The sequence below is a fragment of the Halichoerus grypus genome, chromosome 3 (assembly GCF_964656455.1).
Source record: "Halichoerus grypus chromosome 3, mHalGry1.hap1.1, whole genome shotgun sequence".
NCBI classification, from domain to species: Eukaryota; Metazoa; Chordata; class Mammalia; order Carnivora; family Phocidae; genus Halichoerus; species Halichoerus grypus.
In genome coordinates, this window is record NC_135714.1 from 169410117 (window position 1) to 169431890 (window position 21774).

General features: G+C 36.3%; 1 protein-coding gene across 5 annotated transcripts in view; it reads left to right on the forward strand.

Moving 5' to 3' along the window:
* The window catches only part of RNF170 (ring finger protein 170), a 48814-nt gene extending 35121 nt beyond the window's left edge, over positions 1 to 13693 (forward strand). For all 5 annotated transcript variants that reach the window (XM_036102344.2, XM_036102340.2, XM_036102345.2 and 2 more), the window contains 3 exons: positions 2095 to 2168; positions 6140 to 6250; positions 10812 to 13693. In XM_036102344.2, the coding sequence (XP_035958237.1) occupies positions 2095 to 2168; positions 6140 to 6250; positions 10812 to 11081 (455 nt within the window). In that variant the 3' untranslated portion in view covers positions 11082 to 13693. The remainder of the gene's footprint in view (positions 1 to 2094; positions 2169 to 6139; positions 6251 to 10811) is intronic.
* The last annotated feature ends 8081 nt before the right edge of the window (positions 13694 to 21774 follow it).

Genomic DNA, 21774 nt, shown 5'->3' on the forward strand with positions numbered 1-21774 from the left:
CTCTCCCACCATCTTATTTAAGTGGATCTCTCTTTTTATAGGGGGGAAAGCTGAAGAAAAGGGAAAACCTTGAGCATATCATAGCAGATATGTGTGAACTGGAGCATTTGATTTGCTGGACCGTAGTTTTTCTGTGCAGTCAGTGGCCATTACATAATTTGCAAAGCAAGGACACCTGTACTTGAGATGTGGGATTAAATAAGTTAATATATGTCAAAACACATTGAATTTTTGAGTGAACAAGTAGTAGATAAAGCTGAGGCATCATTACGGATGTTAATAATAATACTAACAAGATTTGTAAGTTTTGCTTTCATATAGTTTCTATGTGAAATTAGATTACTCAAATTAATAAATATTATCTAACACAGCACTCTGAGAGTAGGAAAAGATACCAGATATTGTTTGGCTTTTAAATTCATCTTTAAATCATCATACCTGTTTTTTCCCATAGTCGCCTGTAATGTCCAATGTGGATAGCCTTTGCTTAGCCCCTTGGTTTGCTCACCATTCTCCTCACATAGCATTTGTTTCTACTTCTGGCATTTGCTCCTTTTTTTTTTTTTAAAGATTTTATTTATTTATTTTGACAGAGTGAGAGACACAGCGAGAGAGGGAACACAAGCAGGGGGAGTGGGAGAGGGAGAAGCAGGCTTCCCGCCGAGCAGGGAGCCCGATGTGGGGCTCGATCCCAGGACCCTGGGACCATGACCTGAGCCGAAGGCAGACGCTTAATGAGTGAGCCACCCAGGCGCCCCCATTTGCTCCTTTCTATTCATAAAACTGGGAGCATCCTACTTCCTGTTTTCTATATCTAAATCTTCCCTGTCCTACAAAGTTCAATTCAAATCCTTTCTCATCTACAAATTACTCTCTGATGCATCCCAGAGTTCTCCCTCCCTCCCTGCATTCCTTTTGTACTTAAAGTTAATAGTAAACAGTTTGAGATTTAACTACCTTCCGATTGATTTCACTATGTCACCTTGATCTTCTCAATTTGACTGTCATTGCTTATTCTAAATTCTGGACATTTATTTGATCTGGAAGAATCAGAATAAGGAATGCAGGAGGGTTAAGCTAGGTTGCTAAGACAAGAGTAAGAAAACAAAAGATCCTAGAGGCTGAAAGCACTTAGTTCAAATTCACAATGGGACCTGAATTGTATGAGAAATAGGTGTCCTGCAGAGAAGAAATGAATTTGCCCCTTAAACATCAGACAGTATTTTAAAATATTCCTTCTTGGGGTACCTGGGTGGCTCAGGTCATGATCCCAGGGTTCTGGGATCAAGCTCCATGGCGGGCTCCCTGCTCAGCAGGGAGCCTGCTTCTCCCCCTCCTCCTGCTCCTCCCTGCCTGTGCTCTCTCTCTGTCAAATAAATAAATAAAATCTTTAAAAAAAATAAAATAGAATAAGATAAAATATTCCTTTTTCATTTGTTAGTGGCCTGAATTTTAGTGCTTCTACACTTAGCTTACCTGCCACTTTTTGAGGTCTGTAAACTTTTCCTTTAAGCTGTTTTGCTGCTCATGAACACCTTCTAGCAGAAAAATCAAATCCGTCCAGTACAAAAGTTGATTCAATTATTAAACTGGATTATAAACTTTATTAGGTCAGACAGCCTGTAATCTTTGTATCCTTTGGTTCCTTGTTCATGGTACTTAATTATTATTATACCACTGTAACTTGGCTTTCTAAATTCTTTAAAAAAATAGAAGTGATGTTTTTGTAACATATATACCAAATTTGGAGCAGAAAATTTATACTGTGATTTGTTGGTTGTCATATTTGCAATGATGTTTATTTATTTTACATAAGTGCAATATTTCTATTAAGTCTCAGCATTGAAGCAGTTAATGCATGCTTGCTTTGGATTGTATAAAAATGTCTGTATCTTAACTAATAGTTTAAATGAAAATATTTTCAATGGCTGGGAATTGTTACTAGATTTGAATTTGCCTAAGGGTTGGATGAAATAAAAAATATTTTAAAATAAGATGATACTATAAAAATATTTCAGATATTTGAAACTTTCTGAGGATTCATGGGTTTTAAAATTTAAAACATCAGTATTAATGGGTTTTTTTCCTCATTAGGTACCTGCATTATTGCATACTGGAGATATGGTTCATGGCTTGGGGCAATCAGTTGTCCAATCTGTAGACAAACGGTAATGTTTGTATCCAGAAAGCATCATTTATGCTAGTTCATTTTGTAAATTTTTATCATTTCTGTATCTCCTTTTGAATTGTTTTGATTATTTTTAAGTTTTTATTTAAATTTCAGTTAACATATAGTGTAATATAAGTTTCTGGTGTACAATATAGTGGGGTGTTTTTTTTGCCAGTTTTTTTATTGTTATGTTAATCTCCATACATTGTGTACAATATAGTGAATCAGCACTTGCATACAATATCTGGCGGTCATCTCAACAAGCACGCTCCTTAATCCCCATCACCTATTTCACCCCCCCCACCCACTTCCCCTCTGGTAACCATCAGTTTGTTCTCTACAGTTAAGAGTCTGTTTCTTTCTTTGCTTCTCTTTCTCTTTTTTTCCCTTTTCTTGTTTTGTTTCTTAAATTCCACATATGAGTGAGATCCTAGGGTATTTGTCTTTCTCTGACTGACTTATTTTGCTCAGCATAATATTCTAGGTCCATCCATGTCATTGCAAATGGCAAGATTTCATTCTTTTTTATGGCTCAGTAATATTCCATTATATACACATACTGCATCTTCTTTTTCCATTCATCAGTCAATGGACACTACAGCTGTTCCATAATTTGGCTATTGTAAATAATGCTGCTAAACATTGGGGTGCATGAATCCCTTTGCATTAGTATTTTTGTATTCTTTGGATAAACACCTACTAGTGCAATTGCTGGATCTTAGGGAAGTTCTGTTTATCCAAAGCTTCTATAATGTTACTCCATTATTTTTTTTAACGTCTTAAAGACAGCAAAAAAGGGAAATTCCCTTCTAAATCCTTCAGTTATATTAAAAAATGGTAAATAAAGGGTAAATGAATCCTTCCCAAAATTCTAGTAAGTCTTTGTTGTAATACTAGCAAAGGAATAACTGAACTAGCTAATCAGGCTTAACCAAATATTTCCCCTACGTATACTTCTTTTGAAATAAAAAAATGTTTTTCCCTTTCAATTTACTTTTAATCTGCCCTTCTCCAGTGAGGGTCTAGATGGCTTTATATGATGAATAATAATTTTTTTAATGTCTCTTTTGGAGACATATCCATATTACATGATCCAGAGCAGATCAGACTATTTTAGTTAGTATAGAAGCTACTTCAAGAGGGAGATGATAAGTTTTTATAAACATATACTGAAGACTGAAACATCACAGATTTTCTCAATTTCTTGGACAAACTGGAAAAACAAAATACTGAAAAATTTGAGAAAATGAAGTTCTTAGTTTTTTAATTAGTAAATATAGTAAAATAGAACATTCTATCAATTGTATACAGTTTTTTCATAATTTCCTGTATACTTATTTTGTTTTTCATTTAAATAAAAATACCTACCTTTCTAATAATGAGTTATGAAATGTAAAAAGACAGCAGCTCCTTAGGAAGTCTTCCAGTGTGCAAAGTGAAGTCCAGAAAGGATAGAGAGCTTTCAAGTAAGGATATCAAACTGAGCACATATATTTACTTTTGCTACTCTTTGCAACCCCATTAAAAGAACAGGACATTTTGTAAAGGCAAAAACCCACAGAGATCAAAAAATGAAACAAAATGGTAGAAGAGGCAACAATTTTTCTAAAATTCTTTGTAAACTATAACAGACATACAGAAAAGCACACAAAACATAGAAGTACTGCTCATTGAATTATCACAAAGTGACTTATCACTTAGATAATCACCACTCAGATGAAGAAATAGGAACTGGCCAGCAGCCCCCAGAAGCCTCCTCAGGACCAAATCTCCACCCCCTCCTTCCTCTCCTAGAGGCTACTCCATAAATGACTTTTATGATAAGCATTTCTTTGATTTTCTGTATTACCTTAGCATGCACCTCTAAGATTATTGTCTAGTTTTGTGTGATTTTTGGACTTTATATGAATAAAACCATATAGCATGTATTGTTAAACACACACAGACACACACATTCTTTCAACTTTTGTTCTGGCTATCCACTTACCTGCATCACTGCTTCATTTTTTGGTGTAGAGAGGGAGGTTCAGGGATTTATCTTCTTTCCCCCTTGCTTCTACATTCCCAAATTCTGCCTCTTTTACATTTGACTTTGTATTACATGGCAGGAGGAAAATCGTTTTTGGGGGGTTTTTTGTTGTTGTTGTTGTTTGTACTGCCTCTCTGGCTGATTTGATGATGTGAAACAAGTCAGTCAACGGTGAAGTTTATTTGCCAGTACGACCTCTCATAATCTTTAGCTGTCTTCCAGCAACACTGAGACCAGGCCATGGGTCTCACACTAAAGAATTATTAGTTCACACCTGTCCCCTCTTCTTGGCTCCATCCATGGCTTTTCATGGGGTATATATGTATTAGCAGGTGATATCCTTTTGACCACCCATAAATTGCTAGAATCTAGAAAGGTAGAGATAAAATTGTTTTTATATAATAGCTTTTGTTTCCCTAACTAGAGAATAATTCCTCCTGGAAGTAGGACAGGTGGCCGCTACCTGTTCCCCACTCTGTGTCGCTGGACATAGTGCACAGATGGCTGCTTCTGACTGTAACATGCTCACCACTTCTCTTCCTGAATGCATACGCTCACATACCAGTGGCCCGAGCTGCACTTCAAGGGCCAGCTTATGTTTCCACTTTCTGGGCACCCGAGGCAGAAGTCCTTATTCTCAAGTGTCATAATAACCCCCACCACCAGCGCCTTATAACAGGTCTGCCTCCCCTTCTATCTTGGGTGTTGTGGTCAGCAAGGGGCAGGGCTATGTCTTCAGTTTTGGGGTCTGTGTAGCACTTAGCACAGTGCCTGGCCTACAGTAAGTGCTCACTTATTATTCATTGAAAGATGCACTTTTATTAGCAAATTTGTGAAGAGAGGCTGTACCTGCTTTCCTACCACCTACTGCTCTTCATCACTCCTTTGTTTGGCTGTTTGGAAAGCATCTGCATAGTGGGAAGTCCAGGTTTTACAGCTGAGCTGAGGAAGGATAAAAACAGCTAGATGATTTAAACCTAAATCTGTCACTGCTCCTTCCCATTTTTATCTCCTTGTACAGTGACTATTTCTATAGGCATTGATGTATTTTAAAATGTACTTATTTTTCAAGATACTGTCATCTTCAGATGACCTCAGTATGGGTCCTGGGACATTTGTGTATCCTTATCTCTACCATGGAGGAAACCAGGTTAAAAGTATTACGTTATATATCAGTATCAAGAATTACCTTTTTTTTGGGCGCCTGGGTGGCTCAGTTGGTTGAGCGACTGCCTTCGGCTCAGGTCATGATCCTGGAGTCCCAGGATCGAGTCCCGCATCGGGCTCCCTGCTCGGCAGGGAGTCTGCTTCTCCCTCTGACCCTCCCCCCTCTCATGTGCTCTCTCTCTCAAATAAATAAATAAAATCTTAAAAAAAAAAAAAAAAAAAAAAGAATTACCTTTTTTGATGATAGTAGGGATGGGTGCTTGAGAGTGGGTCCCTGCAATAACTTAATCTCTGTATTATGTTTGGTAGCATTCAAAGATATTTCAAATACCAGTGAGGTTGAAGAATAATGATTTTAATCACAAAAGAAATCCCTAATTTTTCGCTCTCACAATGATAAACATATATTTTTATGTCACTTCACTCCTGAGTATTTTCTCATCATTCTTATATCTTCAAATATTTGTTAGCCCAAACAGAGAACTACTGACTATCCCTGGCGTGACCTGGAAAATATTAGAACCAGTGTTTGGTTGAGGTACCCATTTGATTTTATGGGAATTCAAATTACATTTTGCATTGGATTTTATTATAAGGCAATGATAACTTACTTTCCTCCCCATGTTGCCTTTATTAAAAGAAAGGAGTGAAAAAAAACCAAAATGAGTGAAATATAAATTTAGAAGCTTTTTTCATTCTATTGAATAATAACACAAAATGAAAAAAAAATGCTGCAGAAAGGTATAACAATTTTTTCTTTTTGTAATATACAGGTGACTTTACTGCTAACAGTATTTGGTGAAAATGACCAATCTCAGGATGTTGTATCATTGCGCCAAGATATTAATGATTATAACCGGAGATTCTCAGGGCAGCCCAGATCTGTAAGTATTGTTATAGCAGGTGCAAAGTTAGAGTATAATGATACTTCTCTTTGGTAAGGTGAGATTAACCAACAAGTATTCTTTGACTATAAAAAGTCTCATTGTTTATGTGTGTTGGGTAAAGTTTTAAACTTCATCCTTGTTGGGGCGCCTGGGTGGCTTAGTTGGTTAGGCGACTGCATTCGGCTCAGGTCATGATCCTGGAGTCCGGGATCAAGTCCCGCATCGGGCTCCTTGCTCAGTGGGGAGTCTGCTTCTCCCTCTGACCCTCCCCGCTCTCATGTACTCTCTCTCTCTCTCTCTCATTCTCGCTCTCAAATAAATAAATAAATCTTTTAAATAAAATAAAATAAACTTCATCCTTGTTGTCAATCACTGAGTTACAGCTTTCCTAAGGACTACAGTTTTCTATCTAAAAAAAAAAAAAGGCATTATAAATCTTTATGAAAGAGATTCCAGAAAAAAAAAAAAAAAATTGGAGGGAAATGTGAAATTATTGACTCCCATGCAAATCTTAGTATATGTGCTGCCAAAGCAAGCACGGCTCCTGTGCAAATCTAAAATAGGGATTATCCAATGAGAAACTTATAACTGAGAACTTCTGGAGAGTTTTACAATTGTGTCTTCCACTTTTTTATTTACCCTGACCTCCTCTTTGAAGTAACTCTAGGCGTTGGGGAGGTTTTTTTGTTATGTCATTTTAGTTACTCAAAAGCATTTGATTTTTAAAGAACACATTAATTTAATAGTTGACCTCCTCCCCTCAAAAAAAGGCATGTGATAGATTAAAAACTGTCACATTTTACTGGCTCATTCCAGTTTTTTTCAAAATCTAACAAAAGAATTCTAGAAGTGTGTGCATGACTAAGTATGTACTTCAAAAATCAATATTGTAAATACAAATTTATATGGAAAGCCTAGACCTCTCCTCTGGGCTCTAGAGCATATGTCTAAGTGCTTGGCTTACATCTCCACTTGGATGCTCCATAGTCATCTCAAACATGGTATGTACAATATTGAATTGCTTCCCTCCTCAACTCAGTGTATTCTTTTCTGTCTTACTCAGCTGTTTTGATTTCTTCCTTTCCCTCATTCCCCTCATCTGATATATAAATAAGTTGTATCATTTCTTTTCTCCTTTTGGGAGATCCTGTCATTTTTAGCTCATAAAAATGTCCTGTGTCTGTAGCCATCATACTAGCCTAAGCCATCATCATCTCTTGCTTAGGATAATAACTGCAAATGGCCTCTTCACTGTGACTTTTTTCTCTGCACGGCAGCCCGAGTAATATTTCGAAAACATAAGACCGTGATGTTCTTGTATTTTAAAACTTCCAATGTTTTGGAATAATGTTCCAACTCCTTCCTGTGTTTACAAGGCCCTACATGACCTCGTGCCTCCCTCCCAAGCCTCACCCAAAATGCTTCACCTCCACCAGCCGCTTTTCAGCTCTCAAAATACACTCCAAGTCTTCCCATCTTAATGCCTTCACACATGACCCCTCGATTGGGAATGCTTGTCCCTCTGCTCTTCTCATGGCTGACTTCTCATCCTTTAGGTCGTTCTTAAGTAGACCTTCCTAAGAGAGGCTTTCCCTGATCAACTAAGGTATTCTCTATCACTGTCCTCTGCACCATTCCTTTGTAGATTTGTCACAAACCATACTCAAATCTTGTTCATTATCTTTCTCTCAGTAGACTAAAAGCTTCATGAGGGCAAGAACTATATTTATATATCCACTGCTATATTCTCATCACCAGTTTCAGTGCCTGGGATACAGTAAGCCTTTGATATTTGTTGAATAAATTAATGAGTTATGGTTAAGAATTGATAGTACTACTCTCAGCCAAGAATATAAGCTATTAAAATGCTTCAGTATTAAAAAAAAAAAAATGCTTCAGTATTAAACACTTGTGTACTCTTGTGCTTCCTTGCATGTATTTCTTACACTGTGATGTCATGTACATTTAAGGGCATACAGTTTCAGCTTTTGTGGATAACGGGTAAATCTTCTAGATGTTTAAACAAAAAGAAAGTTAATCCAATCACTGTTGTCCTTCACAGTTATTTGGGGGCCTCTTCTGCTATTTTTCATCCAGCAATTTTTTTTTTTTTTACATATCCTCCAGTGTCATCTGTAGGATGATTCTTTGAAAATCAACATGTTCCAAATTCAAGACCTACCACTGAACTTAAGAAAAAAAAAATCATTTTAAGATATTCATTCCTGTTTTTAAGTGTGAAGCATATCGTTGCTCAATTTTAATTTTTGGTAGGTGTCAGATATTTGACGAGTCCGGTATGTGATGAAATTACAGTGTAATAGAGACATTTAGCTCTTACTGTAATATTCTGCCTCATCCAAAGTTGGAGTAAGATTGTGATTAATATACAAACATTTCTTAGTAACCCATTTCATACTTCTTATCTACTTATTATAGATTTTGTATAAGTGATATGAGAAGTGAACAAACAGCTCTGATAAAGGACAGAAAAGTATTCAAAAGATACACTAGCTGGTCCCTAGAATATTTAAAACAATTTACCATAGACTTGTGAAAGTTGTGCTGCTGTTTTGCTTTAAATGTTAGTTTCTGCAGTAGAGAATAGAAAATTAACATAGGAACTGATTCTAAAAAGACCATTTTGGTTTTTTGTGATCAGTTTTCCAAAAAGGATTTACAGGATTTGGTTTTTTGTGATCAGTTTTCCAAAAAGGATTTTTGTGATCAGTTTTCCAAAAAGGATTTACAAGATTTCCAAAAAGGAATTACAAGAGTTTATAAAACTCTTTCCTTATCACTTGCTCAGTTCTTCCCATTTTTGTCTCCATTTCCCTCTCTACTTATTTGGCACTCGTGAAACAAACAAAATACATACTTGGACATATTGTAATTATACAGATTGTTAATTAGAGCTGAACGGTGCCCAGTGGAATGACCACAGGAAGTGACTTTCTTCCTCTGGTCAGTTTCTCTGTATCTACCAGCCCCTGACAAATGAGATCGTGAAAGAAGTTTATGTTGAGAAGTCATGGTAGTTCATTACTACACAGGACCATATAGTCCAAACAGACTACACAAAACAAATGCAAAGTTTGCAGGCAGAGGATAAACTAACTTGCTCAAGGTTATACAAATAGATATTAGTACTCTTTTGTTAACAGCTTTATTTAGATGTATTTTACACATCATAAAGTGCAACCTGTTTATATAATTCAATGGTCTCTAGTGTATTCAGAGTAAATATAATCTAGTTATTGTCATAATCCACTTTTAGAATATTTTCATCATCCCGAAAGCTTTGGCATCCCTTCTCATTCACCCCAGTCCTTGGTAACTACTAATTTACTTTCTGCCTCTATAGATTGGGCTAATCTGGATATTCATCATTTCATTGAAATGAGATCATATAATATATGGCCTTTTGTCTCTGGCTTATTTCACTTAGCATAGTGTTTTCAAGGTTCATCCATGTTGTGAAATATATCATAACTTCATTGCTTTTTATGGCCAAGTGATATATCACATTTTGTTTATCCATTCGTCAGTTGATGAGCATTTAAATTGTTTACACTTTTTGGCTATTATGAATAATGCTTCCATTCATATTTGTGTACCAGTTTTTGTGTGGAGTCATATTTTCATTCCTGTTGGGTATATGCCTCATTGTGGAATTGCTGGATATTATGGTAACTCTGTTTAACATTTAGAAGAACTGCCAAACTGTTTCCAAAGAGGCTTTTCATTCCCACCAATAATGTGTGAGGGTTCCAATTTCTCTGAATGCCTCAATTTTCAAAAATTTATGTAATTTGTTTTTGGCTGTGAAAATTATGCTCACTATGTAAAAACCTAGTAATTGATGTTTTTGTACATATTCAGAAACGTAATCATTTTCATAAAGGTAGGGTCTGGCATTCCAAAAATCTTTTGGCAGTTAGTAATTCACTTAAACTCCAGCTAAGCCAAATAAACATCCTAGGAAGGAGTCCGTTTCGTTTCATTGCTATTCTTAGATTGTCAAAGTCATCCAAGTTAATGTGTCTTTAATGTATACTACTTCTATATTGTCTGGCAATGTATAAAGGTCTTTTGTATACAGTATCTTTTAGTTCTTAATAGTCCTTGTGACACATACTTGGTTAGTTGTTGCTCGATCTCAATTTGGTTAAACAACTTTCCCCAAGGTTACCTGACTACTAAGAGATTGACTTTGAGTTTAAACCCAGACCCAGCTCAAGCCTCAAGCTCTAATCCTATATACACTAAATGCTTCATTTGGTTTATTTTACTAATTCAAATTAGAGAGGACTTGAGTTTTGCCTCACTATATCCTGTATTTTAAGTTTGTTGACATTTTAGTTGCTTTTCAGTTATCTGCAATAAGATCTATTTTAGAAGAACCTAGTTATCAAAGATCTGTTTTTAAATAAAATGCTTAACTAGAAAATATGTGAAATTCCTTAATTCATGTGTACTGAGTTTGCACATTGTAAGAAAATTATATTGATATCTGACATATTAGATGACAAATCATATCTTGTTCTTCCCCCACCAGATTATGGAAAGAATTATGGATCTACCCACTTTACTGAGGCATGCATTCAGGGAAATGTTTTCAGTCGGGGGCCTTTTCTGGATGTTCCGCATCAGGATAATACTTTGTTTAATGGGAGCTTTTTTCTATCTTATATCACCTCTAGATTTTGTACCTGAAGCCCTGTTTGGAATTCTAGGCTTTCTAGATGATTTCTTTGTCATCTTTTTGTTGCTCATCTACATCTCTATTATGTATCGAGAAGTGATAACACAGAGACTAAACAGGTGAAAAAATGGGAGTTTACTAAAAATATTTCAGCTAATGTGTGAAACCAGACAGAAGGGCCCGTGACAGTATACAGTATTTGAATATTATTGTACAAGCTTAAAACCATGTATGACAAACATTTGATTTCATTTGGCAAATGCCTACCAAGATATGACTGGAATTTTTACATTACAGGTTCTAATGTTAAGGATAGAATTATAATAATTTACAATTATATCTTGATTCTGTGTTGTCTATAAAGTCTCTGGAAAAAAACATAGAATTATATTAAAAGGATGATTTTATATCTTTTTCTTTTTCCAAAAATTACTCATTAATTGGATGTATAGTAAGATATTGTTTTACAGTTTATCCAATTTATCCTTCTCAGTGTGTACCTATATAATAATATATTGCTATGAGATGCATCTAATTATTTTTGTTACAATAAAATGTACAATATTGGGGGAAAGTCAATGTGTCTTTTAGTGCTAGCTATGTTTTATGCACTTGTAGCAGTTATGCTTTTCCATCCTGATATAATTCTTTGCTCTCAGCTAAAAGTAAAAGAAGGAACTTGAAGTTTATAATTTGATTTCATGTTCTGGTTTATAAAACACTTCTTAATCAATAGAAGAATTAACAAGGTACAAAACATTTATCTGCAGTCAGCACACATGATTTTCTCAGTTGTGACATTTAAAGAAGAGTCTGGTCCTTTTATAGGAATAATATATAAAAGTAACTTGGAAAAGGAAATTTTTTTCAGGAATTTCTGTGATACTGTAAACACATAGTAGTTTGATGAATTTCTGAGGAAAGTAGATTTTCATGGCAATGAGCATCAAAAACCTTGGGAGGGGTATAGGAACACTATTTAAATTTGGTGAGAAATTACTGGTGAGCTATACCAACAGAATGGACAAATTTTGTTTTCTCTTGGCAGAAAACTTCTGTAATACTGTCCCTAGATGGCAGCATATAGCCCACATTCCTCCGGTCTAATAAAAAATGAGCAAATGTTGTCTGAGGCAGTTCAATAAGAAAGTTATCTTGCTATTTTTGATGGCTACAGCATAAGTACCTAACGCTCTCATCTGCAGTTTTCTGTTTTAGAAGAATCAAAACCACAAGTGTTATGAACTAACTCCCTCAGCTGGTACTGCTCATCTGTGAACTGGACAGCAGGGCAATCGATGCCGAGGGGTCAGTGTTGGCTCTGTCATACTGTCCATTCATGTATTAGTGAACCTTGTTATGTATTGATAGGGAGAGAAAACCCAAATCTATCATGTTCTCTAAAGTTCATCAGATCAGTCATCAATTAATGAGATGCTGAATGAAATATCAATAACTTTTCTAATTTGGGTGTAGGACAAAGCTGTTGCTTGTCATAGAGAAAACAATAATGCTTAAATATAGCACATTATAATTAAAGCATTTCTCGCATACTTGACCTTTTATCCTTAGGACAGTTATGTGAGGAAGGCAGGGCACTGCCTTCCTTTTCATAGATGAAATCCATATGTTACACGTCAAAGTTTGGTCTGAAGCCATGCACAAATAAGTGACTAAACAGGTATTAGACTCTTAGTAAACTCCTTAGTATGGGTTCAAATAGATGTGAAGGTTATTATGAAGAGGGGAAGCAGGAGAGAAACTGGAATCCTTGGGGGAAGTCTCAAAACACACTGGAGTAGCATCACTTAGGTGATTCTAAGAGGTCTAGAAAGATTACGTATCAAGATTTCATGAATCCTAATTCTACACTTCCAAATCAAATGTCCAATATGGTGGCATGATTCATAGAAAACATTTCAGCTGCAGTCACCAAATTAAAAAGCTAATGAGTTGGGACTTTGTTATGCCACCATTTACCAGACTAGAAACGTATTTTTCGCCAATTAGAAATTTGGTGTGGGGCTACAGCAATGTCATTTTTTTGAAAAGATTTAATTTTCTCTGCATGTATTCTGCTTCACGTGTCTGTTTTCTAGTTACAGTTTTACTGTAATATTTGGAATTCCTTCTAAGATTTTCCCAGTAGAGGTGTATTGTACCAACTTCTGTAACATACAAAAACACTATATAATAATGTGAAGTCTTATTAAACTGAAAAGGGAACATGTGGACATCTCAGAATTTTAGGCCTGCTTATTATGTCATCTTTACTGATCATTGATAATAAACGTGAAAGGGATCTGAGAAAGTATTTAAAGCAAGTAGAATCAATCAGTGTTTTAAGCATAGTAATGCTTCTATGATTCAGTTAGATAGTATAAATCAAAGGAACAATTTGGATTTTTGTAAACTGCAATATGTAACTTTCACAAAAACAGATGGTCCAACCCCAGGAGCAGAAGATAACTTTGGGCAGCTCTTGTGGGGAACAAGATGGTGGAAACAATTATTCTCATTGTCCACTAGAACAGTGGTTTCAGCTTACAATTCTCAGCATTTGAGAGCAACAAGGGACGAAAGGACTTTGTCAGTCCCTGTGGCTGTGCGGATACAAACTTCAAAGGGCTGTTTCAGTGGACTGGTGGTTTGGTCCAAATTTTGTGACTTAGGTTGTCAAGCAGTTATTCTTTTGAATAAAAACAACATATCTAAAATTAAAAATTTCTGTTATATTCCTGTTTAATATTCTTTGCTTTAAAATTCAGAACTCCTGAAATAGTGTTCAGTATAATTGTTGCGATGACTTTCTTTTTCACTAATGGACATTCAGGGTCTCATCACATTTCTAATTAATTATGCTTAGATTTTTTTTAACTGAAAAAGTAGAAATGTTTTTGTTTTTGAGGAAAATTATTTAATCTGGGCAATCTATTCTGGTAATAAATGTGGAACTGAAATTAGAATTTAAGCTTGTACCCTGATTCCCCACCCCCATTTCTTTTGAATATATATTTGATAACTGAAATGTTACCCTTTTTTCTAACTTATTTTTAAAAAATTTTAATTCCAGTATAATCAATATACAGTGTTACATTAGTTTCAGGTATACAATATAGCGATTCAACAATTCTATACATTACTCAGTGCTCATCATGATAGGTGTGCTCTTCATCCTTTTCACATATTTCACCCATCCCCCTACCCATCTCCTCACCCATCACCAGTTCTCTCTATTTAAAAGTCTGGTTTTTTCTCTTTTTTTTTTTCTCCGTTTGTTTTGTTTCTTAAATTCCGTACATGAATGAAATCATATGGTATTTTTCTTTCTCTCTTAATTTCACTTAATGTTATACCTTCTGGATCTATCCATGTTTTTGCAAATGGCAAGATTTCATTCTTTTTATGGCTGAGTAATATTCCATTATACATATACACCACATATATACACATCTTCTTTATCCATTCATCTATCAATGGACACTTGCGTTGCTTCCATATCTTAGCTATTATAAATAATGCTGCAGTAAACATAGGGGTGCCTGTATCTTTTCGAATTAGTATTTTCATTTCCTTTGGGTAAATACCCAGTAGTGGAATTACTGGGTCATATGGTAATTCTGTTCTTAATTTTTTGAGGAAACTCCATACTGTGGCTGCACCAGTTTGCATTTCCACCAGCAGTGCAAGAGGGTTCGTTTTTCTCTACCTCCTCACCAACACTTGTTTCTTGGGCTTTTGATTTTAGCCATTCCGACAGGTGTGAGGTGGTAATATCTCATTGTAGTTTTGATGTGCATTTTCCTGATGATGAGTGATTTTGAGCATCTTTTCAGTCTGTTGGCCATCTGGATGTCTTCTTTGGATAAATGCCTGTTCATGTCTTCTGGCCATTTTGTGATTGGATTATTTGCTTTTTTGGTGTTGAGTTATAGAAGTTCTCTATATATCTTTGATACTCCTTATTGGATATGTCATTTGCAAATATCTTCTCCTATTCAGTAGGTTATCTTTTTGTTTTGTTGATTGTTTCCTTTGCTGTGTAGAAGCTTTTTATTTTGATGCAGTCCCAATAGTTTTTTTTTTCTTTTATTTCCCTTGCCCTAGGAGACCTATTTAGACAAATGTTGCTATAGCTGCTGTCAGAGAGATTATCGCCTGCCTGCTCTCTCCGAGGATTTTTATGGTTTTAGTTTCATGTTTAGGTCTTTAATCATTTTTAATTTGTTTTTGTGTATGGTGACAGAAAGTAGTCTAGTTTCATTTGTTTGCACATAGCTGTCTAGTTTTCCCAACACTGTTTGTTGAACAGACTTTTTCCCATTGCATATTCTTGCCTCCTTTGTTGAAGATTAATTGACCATATAATTGTGGGTTTATTTCTTGGCTCTCTATTCCATTGATCTGTGTGTCTGTTTTTATGCTAGTTATCATACTGTTTGATTACTATAGCTTTGTAATATAACTTGAAATCTGGGATTTTGATACCTCCAGTTTTGTTTTTCGAGATTGCTTTGGCTATTCAGGGTCTTGTGTGGTTCCATCCAAATTTTAAGATTATTTGTTCTAGTTCTGCGCAAAATGCTGTTGGTATTTTCATAGGGATTGCATTGAATCTGTAGATTGCTTTGGGCAGTATAGACATTTTAACAGTATTTGCTCTTCTAATGCATGAGCATGGAATGTCTTTCCATTTATGTTGTCTTCAGTTTGTTTCATCAGTGTTTTATGGTTTTCAAAGTACAGGTTTTTCACCTCCTTGGTTAAATTTATTCCTAGGCATTTCATTCTTTGATGCAATTATAAATGGATTTGTTTTCTTAATTTCTCTTTCTGCTACTTCATTGTTAGTGCATAGAAATGCTATGGATTTCTGTATGTTGATTTTGTATCCTACAACCTTATTGAATTCATTTATCAGTTGTAGTAGTATTTTGGTGGAGTCTTTTAAGTTTTCTACATGTAATACTATGTCATCTGCAAAGAGTGGAAGTTTTACTTTTTCCTTACTGATCTGGATGCCTTTTATTTCTTTTTCTTGTCTTATTGCTGTGGATAGGACTTCCAGTACTATGTTGAATAAAAAAAGAGAGTGGGCATCCTTGTCTTGTTCCAGACTGTAGGGGGAAAGCTCTCAGCTTTTCAGCATTGAGTATGATGTTAGCTATGGGTTTTTCATATATGGCCTTTATTATGTTGAGATGTGTTCCCTCAAGCCTACTTTGTTGAGGGTTTTTATCATGAATGGATGTTGTACTTTGTCAAATGCTTTTTCTGCATCTATTGAAATGATCATATGGTTTTTATCCTCTCTTGTGATGTTGAAATGTTCTTTTCTGAATCTGTGCCCTTATATTTGCACCAACACCTTCCCTCACTCCTCTTTGAAACACTAAATGTACTAATGTACTCCAGGCTCTTTTTTCCTAAACAGCAACACATAAACCTGGGAATGGGTTAGAAGAGGAAAGGGCACTCAAGTTTTTATCGCCCTAAGACTTGAGTTTCCCAGGACCAGACCAGTGGGCTGTAAGAGCTGTTGACAGAAGGTGATACTATTATAGAAATAAAGACAAACACTGAGCTTTTGTTATTCTCTCAGAACCAGACGATCTTCATGGCATCAGTATTTGTTTTAAGCATTGATATACTGCCTACAGGCAAATTTGAGGTGTTATCAGTCACTGTCCTCTTCATCCATATGCATCCTCTGATTTGTTCCATGTCCCAGAAGGGAGCACAAGAGGAGTAAACACCCAGTTGGAAACACTGAACATGTTTGGACACTGTCCTTATTCTCTCTTTCAGACTAGTGGTATTTAGCTGTAGGCCTTTTGAGGGGAATATAACATGTGACATAGGAGAGGGCTAAAGGCTAATGATGTTTTAAACTGGCATCTCACAGTTTGGATTTTGTTTAAAAACAAATTCTTGAGAAAGTATTTAAAAATACCTGTCCTTCATGGGGCGCCTGGGTGGCTCAGTCAATTAAGTGACTGACTCTTGGTTTCGGCTCAGGTCATGATCTCAGGGTCGTGAGATTGAGCCCCATTGTCAGGCTCTGTGCTGGGTGAGGAGCCTGCTTAAGATTCTTTCTCTAAGATTCTCCCTCTGCTCTCTCTCTAAAATAAGTAAATAAATCTTTAAAAAAAAAAACCAAGAAAATAATACCTGACATTCAGATTAAAACACTAATCCTTGCTAATCAGTCTTAGAGAAAACCTTTAATTTATATCTACATGAAAATTAATCTTTGTTCCACTAATCCTAGAATATTAGAACTGGAAGGGACCTTAGGAAACCAATGAAAGCTATAGATAGCTCCCCAGAAAAATACATATATACACATGTATGTATAATTTTCTTTCATTTTCAGAGGATTCAAAGACCTGGCCATTCATGGATTCCAAATTAAGAATTCTCCATTTAGTCCCATAGCTTTACTCTACAGATAAGGATAATGAGGGCGAGAGAGAATGAATGCTAGGGTATTTTTAATAAAAGTTGTTTATAGAAAAAAGGAAGCATAGTTGGATAGAAATTAAAATCTGAACTATTAGATATTTGTGAGTTTAAAACATCGTTAGTCCTTAGCCCTCTCCTACATCAAAACAAGTGGCTTGTTTTTTTCCAGTTTATCCAACAAGAAGACAAAGTTTACCCTTCTTGAACAATTATAACAAAACCTATCCTTTTAATGTCAACGGTTACATTTTCTTTTTTTCCTTAAAAACTGTATTAAGCTATTTCCTTAAAAAGTCTATTAGTAAGTGAATTAGCTCTTGGCTTCTTAAGACTTTGAAAAACATCAGACTTCCAACCAGCCTTCCTCAGTTTACCCCTATTTATTCTCATTCCCTTAAATGGTCATATAAAGCTAAGGCATATATTCATTTTTGACATTTATGTAAGGGACCAAATGAAGAGATCAAATGAGTAGATAAACATCTCTCCCATTCTCTAAAAGAAAGGAAATTTTGCATATTTTGTGTAGCCCTTGTTTGCTTTATAAACTTTTATTAAAGTAGAATAAACACCAGGGGTTTAAAAAAAATTTTTTATTTAAATTCAGTTTAATTAACATATAGTATATTATTAGTTTCTGATATAGATTTTAGTGATTCATCAGTTGCATATAACACCCAATGCTCATTACATCAAGTGCTCTCTCTCCCTAATGCCCATCACCCAATTACCCCATCCCTCCACCCACCTCCCCTCCAGCAACCCTCAGTTTACACCAGATTTTCTAAATCATCAGGGTCAGATGACGAATTATCATAAAGCAAACACAGTATCACCTCCATTAAAAGACATATTACCATCATCCCATAAGCCCCCTTTCATTGCCTCTCTGCCCCAAAATAATTTCTTCTGACTTTTACCTTTTTTACTCTTTAAAAAAATAGGATAATGTATTTGCTTTTGTGTGACTTCTTCAATATTATGTAGGAACCATCCATATTGTTGTGGGTCATAGCTTCTTTACTTTGATTGCTGTATAGTATTCCTTTAAAACATCGTTTTAAAGGAATGACTATACCACAATTTATTCATTCAACTATTAATGGACATTTGGATTGTTAAAAAGGCAGATTATCATCTTTGAAAGTAAATGTTTCTGGCAGTCACCCCTTGACAAGTAGAGAATAGTTATTTGAGCCTTAGGAAATGTTGAGAAGAAATGGGCAAAGGAGAGAAGAAAAACAGACAATGCATGTAAATTAGTTTAGAGAAAGTAGAAATTATTTCTCTGTTAAGTAAAGAAATTAATTTGTAGACCACACAGTAAAAATTTGGGGGGTGTTTTAGAAAGAAAAATTCAACATTCAGTTCAATTAATATTTTTTAAATTATAGGCAATTTACTTCATCAATAAATTTTCCATTTCGAAGTAAGGAAACAGGATTATTTTCAATAAATAATAAAAATGTAGATTTCACTTCCAAGTTATGGATAGCTGGAAGAAAGGAAACAGAAAAAAAGGGGAGTGAAGAAGAGAACTTCACTGAGGGAAATCCAACCAAATAATGAAATTGACTAGTTGCACTCTAAATGGATTAAAAGTGATCACAAACCTCAAAAGGGCGCTCTGCACTGGCTGGTGATCCTTGCATGCTTCTTTAGTAGCTTGCATTACCAACCTCTGTGAACTTTTATACATTCCTTCTCTTCTGACATTCCCCAGTCCTATACTCCCAGAGCTGATGACCCCACTTCATAAATTGCTCCCACCCTCCAAGTCCTCTATTTGGTGGGGGGGTATACTTCTTTTTTAAAGGCCATCTCTATCTCAGTAAAAGGTACCACTATCCCTCCATCTAAATGCTGAAGCCAGAAATTCAAGTACAAGTCAACCTTAATACCTTGATTCCTCTCTCTTCCTCATTCTCATATCCATCTATCAGCACCAAGCCTTGACATTTCTACCTCCAACATATTCTCAAATCCTGGTCATTCCATCTCCACTGCCACTACCTTAGTCTAAGTTACCAACCTGTGTTACTTGCCTGCAATGGCCTCTTAATTGGTCTGCTACTCATGTGCACTGTTGCCCCTCTGATAAACTCTTCACCTAATAGCCAGAATGACATTTTAAAAATGTCATGTCTCTCCACTGCCTATAAAGGTTCACTGGCTTCCTGCTGCACTTAAAGTCACCTTCTTCAACCTCACTTCATGCCCTTCCCCTGGCTCCCTGGGTCTACACGGCAGCCTCCATTCAGTTCCCAGATAATACTAAACTCACTACTGCCACAGGGCCTTAGTACACACTCCCTGTATGGAGAATGCTCTTCCCAGCCTCCCCATTCTCATTCTTTACATTACTAGATTTTTTCCCATTCTTTGGTTCTCAGCAAAATGTTCCCTTCTCAGATGACCTAACCACTCTAGCTAAAGTAAGTTAGCCCTCCTCTAACCTCATTCACCCTTACATTCTAATGTATTCGGGCATCTCAGCACAATGTTATTTTATTCACACTTTTTTTTATTCACATTTTTATTGTCTGTCTTCCCCTCACTAGGATAAGCTCTGTGAAGATAAGGACTGTTAATCTTTTTTTTTTTTAAAGATTTTATTTATGTGACCAACACAGCGAGAGAGGGAACACAAGCAGGGGGAGTGGGAGAGGGAGAAGCAGGCTTCCCGCGGAGCAGGGAGCCTGATGTGGAGCTCGATCCGAGGACCCTGGGACCATGACCTGAGCCGAAGGCAGGCGCTTAATGACTGAGCCACCCAGGCGCCCCAGGGACTGTTAATCTTGTTCACAAAGAGCAAGACCTAGCATAATGCCTGCCATTTGCTCAATAAAGGTTAATAAAGAAATGGAAGGGGGAAAAGGGAGAGAAGACAAGATCACTCCTTACTCCTTACCACCCAGGTGTAAGCCACCATCTCTCATCTACATTGCCACACAAGCCTGCCTACCAGTCAGTCTCCCTGCCTCTAAGTTCCCCCTGCTATCTATATTCAACACAGCAGAGTGATCGTTTGAAAAGACTGGATCACTACTCTGCTTAAAACATGTTCACCATCTGAGTACAAGTCAAAGTCCTGACACTAGCTTCCAAGTCCCTACATGTGGCCTCATCCTGTTTCCTCTAACTTTATATTTGCCCCATGTGCCCCACTCTGCTCCAGCCACACTGGCCCCTTTACTGTTCTTTGTACAGGCTGGGGATACCGAGCTTCAGGAGTTTTGCCTTAGCCATTTCCCTCTGCCTGCAAGGCTCTTCCCCCAGATATCCTCCTAGCTAACTCTTGCCCATTCCAAATCTTAGCTCAATAGTCACTTCCTCTATTAGGCTTATCCTAACCATTGTATTTAACAAACTATAGAAATGATCCCTGAAAGTATTTAAAATTGCAACCCCCACCGCCACATTGCTCCTTTCACCTTTTAACATGTCATATGGTCATTATGCTGTCTCCCTCCTCCAACCTCCACTAGAATGTTAGCTTCATGAGGGCAGAAATCTTTGTCTTATTCACTTATGTATCCCAAGCCCCTAGAACCTAGCAAATGTTTAGTAAATATTTGCTGAATCAACTGATGAGTAAAGAATTTCAGTGAACGCTTAGTTAAAATATACTTTTTAGTTCACAAGCACTTATCACATTCTGATCCTTATTGCACAGCAAACCACGGAGGAAATTACTGCCTGTCTATCCCTGGAAATGCTAATAAGTTTATTATTAGCATTTTAGTATTTATTTATTTTAGTATTTGGTAAAGGGATATGGCTCTGAAATTATTTTAGGCACAAGGTTTCTGGGCCCAGTTGATTTAACATTTTCTAGATACTTAATTTATGCCAGACACTGGAAGCTGCTGGGGTTACAAGGCTAAATAAGACAAAGTCCTCCTCCTCAACAGGATCTTAGTTCATGAAGTGGGGCAAGGACATAGACATTACAGTATGGTTCATAATCATATAGTGAGGTTAAGTACAAGTTTCATTGGAACAAGAGAGGTGCCTAAGTTGGAGAGCTTGTTAGAAACATAACATTGAGACCACATCTTGAAGGTGGACAGGTCAGAGAAAGGCATTTCAACCTAAGGGAAAACAGCCTATTTCCGGAAGCCAGGAGAATGCCTGCCCTGTGTAAAATATAATGCTAGGAAAGAGTTAAGTTAAAGACAAGTGGGTGGAGATGATGGTGAAAAGGTAGAGGTAGCTGGTCCTCAAGGGCTTTATGACTCACCAGAAGAAGTCTGGATTTTATCCAGTAGAGGAGGTAGCTTCTGAAGGATGTGAACAAGTGTATGACAATTACTTAATGTGGAGGAAAGATTGGAGAGGCAGAACTAGA